The 13,977-nt window shown below is 46.6% G+C and overlaps 1 protein-coding gene across 4 annotated transcripts in view; it reads left to right on the top strand.

Moving 5' to 3' along the window:
• FMNL3 (formin like 3) overlaps nucleotides 1-13,977 on the top strand; it is a 105,369-nt gene that overhangs the window by 73,936 nt on the left and 17,456 nt on the right. For 3 of the 4 annotated variants that reach the window (XR_005777700.1, XM_040425492.1, XM_040425491.1), the window contains exons 5-8: nucleotides 10,546-10,629; nucleotides 10,971-11,123; nucleotides 11,771-11,882; nucleotides 11,969-12,045. Coding sequence is in view for 3 of the 4 variants with exons in the window: in XM_040425492.1 (XP_040281426.1) it covers nucleotides 10,546-10,629; nucleotides 10,971-11,123; nucleotides 11,771-11,882; nucleotides 11,969-12,045 (426 nt within the window). In the remaining variant the exon portion in view is untranslated. The remainder of the gene's footprint in view (nucleotides 1-10,545; nucleotides 10,630-10,970; nucleotides 11,124-11,770; nucleotides 11,883-11,968; nucleotides 12,046-13,977) is intronic. The other variant, XM_040425493.1, reaches the window with a different exon arrangement.

Raw genomic sequence — 13,977 nt, 5'->3', positions numbered from 1 at the left:
CATCCCTGGTTTATGGCATCTACATATTCTTAAATGCCTTTTAAGTAAGATAGAGGCTATACAATTGTCCTGGAGCAGGAGAATATAAAGGGTTTGTCCACCCGAGACTCAAAGGCTGCAGCATTTTACACTACCAGCAATGTGGATGAGATTTAATCATTGGCATTCATCCGTTGCAGAATCCATGTTTCATCTAAAATCATACTGACTCGCAGATCGCCTGAAAGTCGCTGCACAATACACATATGTAACACACAGATTTTGATACACATTTTGCCATAGCCTTTACCTTTTGCGTTGCCGTCAGTGACATCCGTGGCAGATTTGGGCAGACATGGCATACTGTGGATCTGGAAATCTGTAGCATGCCTTTTAATCTGTACAGCTGCTTGTGAAAGGGTTTTTTAGGGCAGTTTTACTATTGAAATGCGCAAAAAAAACAGCCTGTGTGCCTTACGCCACCTTTATTAACTGTTCAGTTTTAGACACTTTTTCCTCCTTTCCCGACAAGGGACATGGTTTAGCGGAAAGGGGTACGGCTTCATTGGACGGGGGCATGACATAAATGTGCCGAAACTATATTTCGGAGTAAACCAAAGATGTGCCAGCATATCATCCAGCATCAGCCGGTGTGATAAATCTGTCTGGTCTGAATACTGCACAGGATTGGTAAATCTGCCCCACGGTGTTTACGGGGTCAAATGGATCTTTTGCACCAGATAATAGTATACAGGCACAGGGCTGCTCTTATCTAGGGGCAGGGCCCGTTACTGGGCGTACCACCAATTTTGTTAAATTTTTGTTCAAAACCTTCACACTCCTGAAACCTAAGTTTGTCTAAAAACGCTGCACAATATATAGGAGAAGACCAGAAGATAAAAGTGTATGTAGACTTACAGGGTCCTAAACCGAGAGGGGGCAACTGGGAAGGAAACAGAATGACAGGAACACTTCCTGCATATCGTATCTGTTCTTCCATGGGGCACTGTTCCAGGCCTGTCCTATTGCCAGTGCTATATGCATCCATTAGGGCAAGGATGGCCAACCTGAGGCTCTCCAGATGTTGCAAAACTACAACTCCCAGCATGCCTCGACTGCCAACAGCTATCAGCCTACAGCAGGGCATGGTGGGAATTGTAGTCTTACAACAGCTGAAGAGCCACAGGTTGGCCATGCCTGCATTAGGGTGTCCGTGCACATTGATTGTGGATGGATTGTATGTGTGTTATACGTGTTTCTGTTCCATCAGAGGAGCACTGCATCTGTCATATTGCAGACACCAGGCGCCCGACGCATCCCATTGACTTATAATGGGGGTCCCCTGGGTTCCGTCCCAGTGCCTGTCAATTAGACGGGAACACTTGAGCTGTATGCTACGCTATTCTTCCCGTTCAATATGACAGAATCCCGTGCTGGAGGCTCTTAATGAAAATGTGAACAGAGCCTAAGGCTCCTTTCAGTCCATGTAACATCAGCATTTCCCAGAACAACCACGGCTCATGTGACCTGAACTCTCAGCATGATGGATCACTATGATGCTGTGAGTTCGGCTCACATGAGCGGCAGACAGTCCTGGAAATTTAGCCGTCACATGGACCACATTTCATGACCCCACATGACCTGTGAAAGTAGCCTTAATACACGGGCACCGTTCCGTGGCCATTCCGCATCACGCATGCGCACCCATTCATTTCAGTGGGTCCGCAAATCCGGAGATGCGGAACGGAACACTACGGAGTGCTTTCTGGGGTTCCATTCCGTGCTTCCGCACCGCAAAAAGATTGAGCAAGTTCTATCTTTTTGCGGTGCGGAAGGATCGCGGACCCATTCAAGTGAATGGGTCTGCGATCCTCATGCTCCTGCCCCATGGACGGTGCCCATGCATTGCGGACTGCAATTTGCGGTCCACAGCGCGGGCTTCACACGTTCGTGTGAACGAGCTCGAAGTCAAGAATATTCCAGCTCACTAATGTATTGTGCTTTTCTGTAGTGCAGCCTGTGAAAGATGGATTACATAGCAGATTTTTGGCCGCGGTCTTTCAAGGTTGGAAAGTCACCAGCATGGCAGACCAGTAGCCTGTGGGAATAAAGTAACCTGAACACATGCAGAAGCAAATTAGGAGGAAAAAAAAAAAGAATGCTTCTTGGCATCATTTAGGTGGGATTCAGGCCTACGTCAGCTGTAAGCAACCCCAGAAATAGAGCCTGTAGTCAGACAGGAAATGTGCAGGAGTTGGTGGGGGGACGGTAGACGCAGCAGACAGGAAATAGGCGGGCTGCTGGCTCGAGAGAGGAAAAAGTCGCTACACATCTCCAGTGTCAGACTGAGTCATGGGCCAGAGCCTGTGTACACGACGGAGATGCTGCAGCTTCTAAGGAGCATGAAATCAGCCGTAGTAGTTAGAGACAATATAATATGATCATAGTACATATAGACTGTACGGTGTGCATGTACGTGATGAGTATTGTATAAAGTATTTGTCATGTTTGGCATTACTTGGTCTTCCTTGTTTAAAAGCGTCATCCATCAGGAGGTCACCGGAGCTCTAGTGCTGGAGTACAGCAGAAAACTAGGTCTTGCCATTTTTTTTATAATCAGGGCAAAAGTGTGACGTCATTTATGACACTAATCCGATAATATCAACTTTTAAAAGATATATATATATATATATATATATATATATATATATATATATATATACTTCCTAAGAGGGAAGATATACAACATTGGAAAAAATAAGGAGACCACTGCAAAGTTGTCATGGGTTTGTGTTTGCCTGAAATGAGCAGTTTTGATTTATTTGTTTTATTCTATAAACTACTGTACTACTATAATTTCCCCCCAAAATCCATATACAAATATTGTATTTTTAGAGCATTAGTTTAACAGAGCACTAATATTTCATCTTAGTTGGAGTCCAGAAATCACTATTTAGTGGAAGAACACTGATTTTTAATCACCGCTTTCATACGTCTTGGCATGCTTTCCACCAGTCTTTCACATTGCTTTTGGGTGACTTTATGCCACTCCTGGCTCAGAAATTCAAGCAGCTCGGCTTTGTTTGATGACTAGTGTGTCCCTAGTGTCTTCCCCTTGATCACATTCCTGAGGTTTTCCATGGGGTTCAGGTCTGGAGATTAGGCTGGCTATGACAGGGTCTTGATCTGGTGGACCTTCATCCACACCTTGATTGACCTGGCTGTGTGACATGGGGCATTGTCCTGCTGAAAAAAACGTAATCAGAGTTGGGGAATATTGTCAATAGCAGGAGGAAGCAAGTTTTCTATGTGGCTTGATTCATGTGTCCTTCACAAAGACAAATCTGCCTGATTCCAGCCTTGCCAAAACACCCCCACATCATCACCGATCCCAAACTATATTTCACAGTGGGTGCGAGACACTGTGGCTTGTAGGCCTCTCCAGGTCTCCTTCTAACCATTATACAACCTGTGTTGGGCAAAGCCCAAAAACATTGGACTCGTCAGAGAAGATAACCTTGCTCCAGTCCTCTACAGTCCAATCTTTATGGTCTTTTGTAAACTTTAGCCTGGTTCTTCTTTCTTTCTCATTTATGAAGGGCTTTTTTTCTAGCTTTGACTTCAGCCCTGCCTCTAGTAGGCTGTTTTGAACGGTCCTCGCCATGCATTTTGCCCCAGCTCCCGCTTGCCATTCTTTTCGTAGGTCACTTGATGTCATCCCATGGTTATTCTCTGACCTGTTAGAAAGGTACATGATGTAATCCCTAGTGAAGGTAAACCTCTTACCAGAGAATGTATTAGTGAGTTATAACCTCCCTTCTGGTCCTCAGCTGTGTCATGTGAGCAACAGGAAGTCAGTTACTTCTCTATTCATTCCTATGAGACTGACATTGAGGCTCCCATAGGAAACTGGCTTCCTGTCCACACATAAGATGCTGTGTTATTTGGAAAGTCTGATGGTCATGTGACATCTCAATACCGGAGGAAACTGCTTCCGTTTTGTCCCTATTCATTGTCAAGGCCGACAAAACTGAAATGAAAGGAATGCTCCAAAATGTACTCTGTTACTCTCTGCATCTCATGCCAAACAGCAAAACGCTACTTGCAGCGGTTTTCTGTCCGGTATGGCAACGCAACCAAATGGAACAGAGTGCTTTCTGGTGCATTCCGTTCATTTCAGTTTTGTCGCCATTGACAATTAATGGGGACAAAACGGAAGCGTTTTCCTCCAGTATTGAGATCCTCTGCCAGATCTCAATACCAGAAAGGAAAAACACAGATGTGAAAGTAGCCTAAGTGAGATTTGAATGAGGTGGCGGTCATCACGGTCAGGATAGAGCCGTTTCCGCCTTCGGCCAGGCTGTAGTGCTTGACTTTGTTCTTCTGAGCAGCTGTCTTTGAAATTTTAAGGATGGAAGCAACCTGACGCTCGCTGTATCCCTCTGCAAGTGAAGCTAGAATTGAACCCTCCTTCTCCTCACTCTTTTGGCATGGTCTGTAGTTATGTCTTGATCACACTTTTTGGGTACTACTAGAACTGCTTTCGCCATCCAGCTGGTTCTATAACAAGAGAATAGTGATGGCAACTGGAGTGGTTTTTATACTATTGCTCGTTAAACCAGATTTGGTGTAGGTGATTACCTAATCTGCACCTCAGTAAGTAGAATGAGGTGTGCCTGTAATGGAATTCAGCAAACATGGGAATGGCTGCCATACACGTGGAGATGCTGATTTAAGAAAAGAATTGGCGTGGTCTCTTAATTTTTTCCAGAGCTGTATTTTATCTTGCATATCCACATGCTTGAAGGGATTCTGTCACCTCGTTTTCGGTTATAGAGCTGCGGACATGCACGGCTAGATCGCCGCTAGCATGTCCGCAATATACCGGTCCTATAGGGCTGTGTCCTTTTTATTGTGTTTAAAAAATGATTTTATAGATATGTAAATGAGCCTGGTAAGGAGCCCAAGGGGCTGTACGAACCTTCCTGGTGCCCAGCCACGCCCCCCTGTGAAGGAGCCCAGCACCGCCTGCGTCCTCCGAATCTCCTCTTTTCTTCACAGTTAGATTGCCGTAATCTCGCAATGCGCAGTGCCGGTATAGTGTTCCTTCCCTGTGCTGGCTCAGCCTCAGGGAAGGAACTGCGCATGCGCGAGCTCGCGCATCGCGAGATTACGGCAATCTAACTGTGAAGAAAAGAGGAGATTCGGAGGACGCAGGCGGTGCTGGGCTCCTTCACAGGGGGGCGTGGATGGGCACCAAGAAGGTTAGTGCAGCCCCTTGGGCTCCTTACCTTTTTAAACACAATAAAAGGACACAGCTTTATGGGACAGGTATATTGCGGACATGCTAGCGGCGATCTAGCCGTGCATGTCCGCAGCTCTATAACCGAAAACGAGGTGACAGAATCCCTTTAAATAGATTTTTATGTAAATATTAGCTGAAAATAATCTGAATATAGACATGTTTAAAGGGCATCTGTCAGCAGTTTTGTGCCTATGACACTGGCTGACCTGTTACTTGTGCACTTGGCAGCTGAAGGCATCTGTGTTGGTCCCATGTTCCTATGTGCCCGAATTTCTGAGAAAAAGTATGTTTTAATATATGCAAATGAGCCTCTAGGAGCAAAAGGACAGTTAAAGGGGTTATCCGAGTTATGGGAAAAAAAATAAAACCTAACAAAATCAGGATATACATATACATTAGTCAAGCTTGATTTTTTGAAAAAAGAACGATCCTTACACCTTTTCCAGGTTCTGTTATTGCTGTGTTTACATGCAGCAGTAACAACAATGACTCATCTCTCCCTCATGAATATTTGTGGGAGGGGTTGATCTGTTATATTTGTGGGAGAGGTTGAGCTATTAGCCGCAGTTAGGCTACTTTCACACTAGCGTTCGGAGCGGGTCCGTCTGATGTTTCATCAGACGGATCCGCTCCTATAATGCAAACGCTTGCATCCGTTCACAACTGTTTATTTCAGATCTGATTTTTCACTTCGGAAAACTCAGATCCGACAGTATATTCTAAACACAGAAGCGTTCCCATGGTGATGGGGACGCTTCAAGTTAGAATATACTGAGAACTGTGTACATGACTGCCCCCTGCTGCCTGGCAGATGCTGCCAGGCAGCAGGGGGCAGACCCCCCCCCCCCCCCCCCCTCCTGTATTTAACTTATTGGTGGCCAGTGCGGCCCCCCCTCCCTCCCCAGTATTAATTGTAACCAGTGCGGCCCCCCTCCCTCTATATTCATCGGTGGCCAGTGCGGATATTAAATATGACCAGTGCGGTCTCCCCCTCCCTCCCCAGTATTAAATATGAGCAGTGCGGTCTCCCCCTCCCTCCCTCCCCAGTATTAAATATGAGCAGTGCGGTCTCCCCCTCCCTCCCCAGTATTAAATATGAGCAGTGCGGCCTCCCCCTCCCTCTATTCATTGGTGGCCAGTGCGGATTCAAAGTATTGTGATCAGTGCGGCCTCTCCTCTCGACCCCCCCCCCCCCCCCCATCATTGGTGGCAGCGGAGAGTACCGATCGGAGTCCCAGTTTAAATCGCTGGGGCTCCGATCGGTTACCATGGCAGCCAAGACGCTATTGCAGTCTTGGCTGCCATGGTTACTTAGCAACAAATAGAATCATTATACTTACCTGAAGAGCTGCGATGTCTGTTACCGGCCGGGAGCTCCTCCTACTGGTAAAGTGACAGGTCTGTGCGGCGCATTGCCTATAGGAGGGGGGGGGGGGGGTCTGCCATGGGAATGCTTCTGTGTTTAGAATATACTGTCGGATCTGAGTTTTCCGAAGTGAAAAATCAGATCTGAAATAAACAGTTATGCAAACGGATCCGTTCTGAACGGATGCAAGCGTTTGCATTATAGGAGCGGATCCGTCTGATGAAACATCAGACGGACCCGCTCCGAACGCTAGTGTGAAAGTAGCCTGAGGATCGCGCATGCGCGATCAACTCACAGCCGCACGGACTGTAATGCAGAGAGGTGGGGGCGTGGCCAAGGCTGATGACGTTCCGTTGACATGGCTTAGTCACTCCGACAAGCAGAGAGCTCCATGTCAACGGAACGTCACAGCTGATGACGTGGGCGGTCACATGACTGTTTAGTGTAGCAGAGAAACGGCACAAGATAGGTACAGTAAGTGATCTAGGAAAACTAAGGTATAGGAGAAATAAAGCCATAAAGATAAGGTTAAGTTAACTCGGATAACCCCTTTAAGGAGCAAAGAGGGACTGTTAGGAAGTATGGTATATCTGCATATCTGTGCAAAAATGGTGGTGAGCTGGCCATAGACACGTGATGGAAATATTAAAGTCAAGGAGCCCCTCTATAGCGAGAGCTGCTGCTGGGAAAAAGGTCTAAGCTGATTTATGACTAAATGAAATGTGGCCATAGCCCTAATTTATAGAAAGTCTGGATTGTCCTGTTTATTTCGTTTCATCTTCTATTTAAATGATGATTTTTGATACTGCAGAATCTGCCTATTGACTTGTGAATAAAAAGGTGCCCATACTCCTTCAATAGCTGTTGGCCAGCAGCTATCTCTTCTCTTCTGACTCCCCATACACCTACATGCTCGGTGGAGAGAGATGTGAAGGCTGCTGCCAGACACCTCTGGTGGTGGTCTATGTCCCAGAAGAACCCAAACGATTGGGCATTAAAAGTCAACATGCCCGATCCCTTTCTCCCCCGACTTTGATCATTACTGGCTCCTTTCCTGCACCCACAAGGCCTGTATACACTCCATCTGCCATGTTCCTATGTTCCCTCTGCACTTAACCATTTATCCTCCCTGCCATGACCACAGTTATGTTCCCATCTGGTGGCATTTTTCTTTGGCGACTGATGTACGTTTTTTTTTTTAAAACCTGAACCTAACCTCATTATTATTAGATAAGGGACATGTTGCTTGTATACAACTATTAGATATAGCATTCATTGTTCTAGTTTGCTCTATGTTTTTCTTACTAAAATGCATTGAAATATCATGACTAGGGATTTGGCCAGTTTCACATGAGCATTTTCGGTTTGGGAAGCAAATGCTAGGTGCACTGTACTCACAGTATTATGTCAGTACCGTAGACCTCCAGGCAAGGAACTCACAGCATGGTAAGTCACCATGATCCTAGGTTTGGTTCAGTCCAGGAGATGCAGCCGTCAGTTGGAGTCGAGCACACTCGTGGGAAACTGTCCTTTTGTATAAAATAACCAGTGGATCATCCTACAGAGGTGACATCAACAGATGACTAATATGTCAATGCTTGTCACAAATTTACTGCGTACATTCCCCACCGCAGCCCCCCTAGTGACTTGTCAGAAGGTGGACGAGGTGTGAACACTTTCCTCCTGCCTCCGAGTTTCCTTTAACCTACACTTACTTTTCACCCTCATGACTTTTCCTTTTGTAGAATCTCGTTCTTTGTGTACTTTTACTAATTGTAACGACTGAATCATGTCAGATGTTGTCGTGCTCGTAGGTTCTTGTTTATGTTCTCCTGCACATCAGCTAGGTTTATGAATAAATTAGTACCAGTCTTTAAAAGACATCTGTCAGCAGTTTTGTGCCTATGAAACTGGCTGACCTGTTACATGTGCACTTGGCAGCTGAAGACATCTGTGTTGGTCCCATGTTCATCTGTGCCCTCATTGCTGAGTAAATTTTTTTATTTTTATATATATATATGCAAATGAGCCTTGAGGAGCAACGGGGGCGTTACCATTACACCTAGAGGCTCTGTTCTCTCTGCAACTGCTGCGCCCTCTGCACTTTGACAGGACAAGGCAGTGTAAACATCATCACACCTGGCCCTGTCAATCAAAGTGGAGAAAGAGCGGCAGTTGTAGAGAGAGCTGAGCCTCTAGGAGTAACGACAACGCCCCTGTTGCTCCTAGAGGCTCATTTGCTTATATTAAAACATCATTTTTCTCAGCAATACAGACACATATGAACATGGGACCAACACAGATGCCTTCAGCTGCCAAGTGCACATGTAACAGGTCAGCCAGTGTCATAGGTACAAACCCGCTGACAGATGCCCTTTAAACCCATCTAGAAGTCATATTCTCTATATGTGTCCCAAGAATTCTCCCATAAAATGGACATTCTCCAGTTTTCCTCTGCTGGCAAGTTATTAAAATTATCACAGGATAGGTGAGGAAGGATGGATTCCGGGGGGTCTGCTGGTGACCCTCCATGATCCTGAGAACGAGGGGTCTCTGAGTCTCTTTTCTTAAGGGAGCAGTAGTGTGCATGTCGGTCCATCGCCTCATTTATTTTTAAAGGGCTCAAGTAGATGGCGCTCCGTCTGACCCATAAAAATGAATGCATCGGTGGACTGACATGCACACTACTGCTCCCTTCAGAGAGGGGACTCCGAGACCCCTCATTCTCAGGGAAATCCCAGCAATCGGACTCCTTACAATACGTTATCCACAATCCCATGGTTAGGTGAAGAATCATTTTCCTGGTCTAACCCCTTTAAAGACTTGCCGTATAGTAATTTATTCATAAACCTGGTCTAACCCCTGGAAAGTCTAGAAATCTTCTTGTATCACTACATTGACAGAACGGTATCTAGAACTGGGGGAAAAAACAGCCCCACCCCTATCCCCAGGTTGCGTGCGGTATTACATCTCAGCCCCATTCACTTTATTGGAGCTGAGATTCAGTATCAGGCACAAGCCATGGACAGATGTGGGGCTGTTTTGTAGTAAAGCAGACATGTTTTTCTAGTCCTGGATGACCCCTTTAAGCATACTGGTATCATTATGTTATGCTATTGAACTGCTGACTAATCCTGTGACTGGAGCTGCCGGGTAATTATGGAGCCTCCCAGACAAAACACAAGGCAAGAAGCGCTCACGTCTGTTTATTTTCGTTCCTGGCATAGCTGAGGCCCTCATGTACTATCACCCCCGCCCGTGCACAGACTGGGGGTTGTCCTACCCGAGGTGTCAAACACTGAACCTTATTGTATTACGAGCCCTGTAAGAGACCCTTTTATGCGGCTGTACAGTCAGCTCATAGAGAGGGACTATTAGTCAAGTGTCTGCAGTTGAAAAGTAACCTGATCACGGTGTGATCTGTGTGTGTACGGTGTATAGACTTCTCCCATACCATGTAGATTGTAAGCCTCGCGGGCAGGGCCCTCTCTCCTTCTGTACCAGTTTGTAACGCGTCTTGTTCATGCTTAGTGCAATTGTTTGTATGATGTATGTGCTCCCCTTATCATATGTACAGCGCCATGACATCTGCATTTCCAATTCCGTAGGCTTCAGAGCTATTCTGTTATTTTTGCGGAACATACATACGGATATGGAAAGCACAGTCATGATCTGTGTGCGTTCTGCATCCGTATGCCCATTTCGCAAAAGGATAGGACATATCATATACTTGGATGCAAAACGGACAGTGTCTCTATTTTGCAGAAAGCAAAATGCATTCGGCCGTGTGCATGAGGCCTTAATGTGACAGTATATAAGCCTTTCTGACCAAAGCCTAATACAATTGGGAATGGATATTCTCTTTTATGACACAGGCTCCTGATTTCTTTTGCAGATGGGTTCGAGAATTTTTGAACAATGACAACAAGGGCCTGGATGTGCTGGTGGAGTATCTCTCATTTGCCCAGTGTGCGGTTATGTAAGTATAGACTTTACCTTGCAGGGATATTCATGGGGGAGAAGGGTTTAGATTTAGGTGTAACAATGAGGAGGGAATCTCTACCCCTTGACCACCGATGATCCATTGTACAGTTCTGTCTCCCAGTGCTGAAGTAGAAGCATGTGTTCCCAATAACCGTTCCCACCCTGCACCGCCTTCCATCTGGAGTTTGCAGTTGTCTATGTTTTTGGTCCCAGCTGCTCCAGCCATTGCACATTTTCAGTCTGGAAACCATTCTGCTGCTTTGTAGCTTTGCTTTATCCAGTCCCGTCTCTGCTCCCCGGCCGCTCAAGCTTCTTCTGTATCCCTTTTTGATGTAGGTTTGATTTTGATGGCCTGGAAAACGGGGAGGATGGCTTGGTTGAAAAGTCAAAATCGTGGAGCAGATCCATCGAGGATCTGCAGAATCCCAACGCCCTCCCTGCCCCTTTCACCAACGGCCTCGCTCGCTCTGCCCGCCAGTCTGTGCTCCGGTATGTATTTGTGTGCCAGCTCCTTGTCCCTGCAACTAGCCTGTCGATATGCCGTGTTTGTGACCCCCCTCCATATCTGATCCATTCATGAAAATGTGAGCACGTAGCACCTGGAAATAAAAAGGGTCTTTGTCCATTCCACGTCCTTAATGGTGGGCAGGTTATATTATTGGCGTCCTCATTGTATTTAGCACTGGTCTGCCTCTTGTGTGCATGGTTCACCATTCACCTCCAACCCAGTGACTTAAAAAATGCTGCCCTAGTCCACCTGTTGGCAGACCAATAAATAGCGGGATTGAAAGTGGCACGTGCCCAGTGCTGTCCATCCTGAACGGTGAGCAGTGCCCCCCACGTCCCTCCTTCCTTATATTGTATGCAGATGCTGCAGATTCTTTTTACATCCTAGAACTCCTTTTCTTTTTTGGGTGTTACTGCCACAAGAAACCCACCACATTATAATCATGACTTTTCTTCAGGCTGTGCCATCGTTGGAAGCTAAATACCATGAAAAAGTTTTAACCAGCACTTCTCTGTAATCTCATTTACCGTTGTAGGCTTGTGCGGCCGGAGAAGGCTGAAACCTGTCCTGATGATGGTCGACTAAGCCAAAATCACTTAGTTATTGTCAAATTACTTTCTCCCAATAGCAGCTACAATACATTGCCTGGAAAGAAAGCTTTGAAAAACTCCAGGCTGGTCAGTCAGAAGGACGACGTCCACGTGTGCATCATGTGCCTCCGCGCCATTATGAACTATCAGGTAAGAAAGAATACGCTCTTCATGCCCACGTCTCGTCTTGAGCTGGGGGCTGGGCTCTGACTTGTCCTCTCTTCCATTTGTTCTAGTATGGCTTCAATCTGGTCATGTCTCATCCTCATGCGGTCAATGAAATCGCTCTGAGCTTGAACAACAAGAATCCCAGGTAACCTGCAGACCACCTGTTTTTTTATATTTCAGTCTCCCAGTAATCTGTGCAAAAAGCAAAGACTGTGAAGCAGCAGCTGAGACTCTCATTTAGGGAAATGTGCCATAAGCAGTTCCTCCACCAGGAAATGGTGAGCGGTGGGACTGGCGCAAAAGACGAGGAAGTGGGGGTTGGGTTACTGCACAATTTAAGCTGTGCGCCAGTTTCTCCGCAAGTGCAGAGTACAACATATTCAGACATTAAAGATTAAGGTTCAGACATTAAAACAGTGCCAGGTAGGAGTTTTCTTTTGTTTTCTACCACTTTTGTATTCAGAAAAACAGCAGAAAAACTCAATAAATGTTTTGCACAAGTTGTCACTTTGAAGCCCAGGGTTCATTCAGACATGCTGGAATAAATGTCATTGGCAGTGTTGGACTGGGGTGCCTACGGTCCAACAGGACTCATTCTGGGGGCCCACTGTACAGCTGCAAGATGCTACAAAATGATTGATTATGGGGGTCCCTGATTTTGAGAAGGTAGGTCCCTGGGTATAGAGGATGCTGGGTGACCTGCATCTATACCTAACAGTAATCTCAGCCACCGGGTAGTTTGCTGAATAATCTACCAAGTTTTTACATGAAGGTAGGATGGTTGAGGTGCTCTCTGCTGCTTATCTACTGTGCCAGGAGGTGAGGGACTAGGGACCAACCGGGGGATTCGCCTGTTCCCCTGTGGGCCAGTCTGAGCTTGGTCGTTGGGGCTTCAGAAGAATAGGTAGGCTTCTGTTTGGAAAGAGAAGTGCTTGGCTATCCCTGTCTTGGTGGACCATGTCTTGCCTCTGCTTTATACCTTGTGTCTTCATATCCTGCCCTGAGATTCTCTTTGCTCTCCTTTAGGCCATGACTACATGGTTACTTTGACTGTGACACATGTCACACAGCCAAAGATGCCTTTTTTCGCAGTGCTACTGTATTTGTATATTGCAGTATAATGAAAGTGCGGATCCGCAAAACACGCTTTTTGAAGACCGCACATGGCCGGCACTATATAGAAATACTTTTTCTTGTCCGTGGCTGCGGACAAGAATAGGACATATTCTATTCTTTTGCAGGGCCGCGGAACGGAAGTGCGGATGCAGACAGCACACGGTGTGCTGTCCGCATCTTTTGCGGCCCCAAAATTGCGGAACAGATGCAGACCCATTTTGCGGACGTGTGAATGGACCCTAAAGGGAAGATGACTTACTTGCTTTTCAGCGCTGGCTCCCCACTCCTTCTCTTCCAGGCCTGCGATGCTCTACTGGACTCCGTCATTGTAAACATCCGGTTTTGGATGGTCACATGATTTAAGGAGATCCTGTCTCTGTTGCGGCCAGTGATTGGTTGTGGTGATCTCAAACCAGATGTTTACAGCAAGGGAGCCCAGCGGAGGATTGCAGGTCTGGGGAAGAATGAATAGGTAAGTCATTTTCCTTTACAGGTTCAGCCAGATGGGTAGGGGTGTGTGTGTGTGTGGGGGGGGGGTCTGCCTCCCGGTTGCACCACACACCCCCATTCTTGCACAATCCCTTTAAAGGGGTTATCCTATTTCTAAAATATCCCCCCAATTCCCGGGCCTTTCTATGGATTATAGTTACCTGATCCCCGCTGCATTTCCGTATTGCTTGGATCAGAACATCTGGCGACGGGGGGAGCGGTCAACAGCAGGTTGCGAGGAGGACGAGCCTCCTTGAGGCTGGTCACTGTGGCAGCCTGCTTTTGGCTGCTCCCCCGAGTTGCCGGATGTTTTGTTCCGAGCGGCGGCCGCGTGGGGATCCGGAGCGACGCGGGTGCCGGGAAGCAGGTAAGTATAATCCATTCAAGGGGCCTGGGCATTGGGGGGATATTTGAGAAATCGGATAACCCCTTTAACTATACTGCACTGTAGTAATAGTTGACATTTACCTTT

Source organism: Bufo bufo, chromosome 3 (genome assembly GCF_905171765.1).
Source record: "Bufo bufo chromosome 3, aBufBuf1.1, whole genome shotgun sequence".
Classification (NCBI taxonomy): Eukaryota; Metazoa; Chordata; class Amphibia; order Anura; family Bufonidae; genus Bufo; species Bufo bufo.
This window is presented reverse-complemented; position numbering and strand designations above follow the sequence as displayed.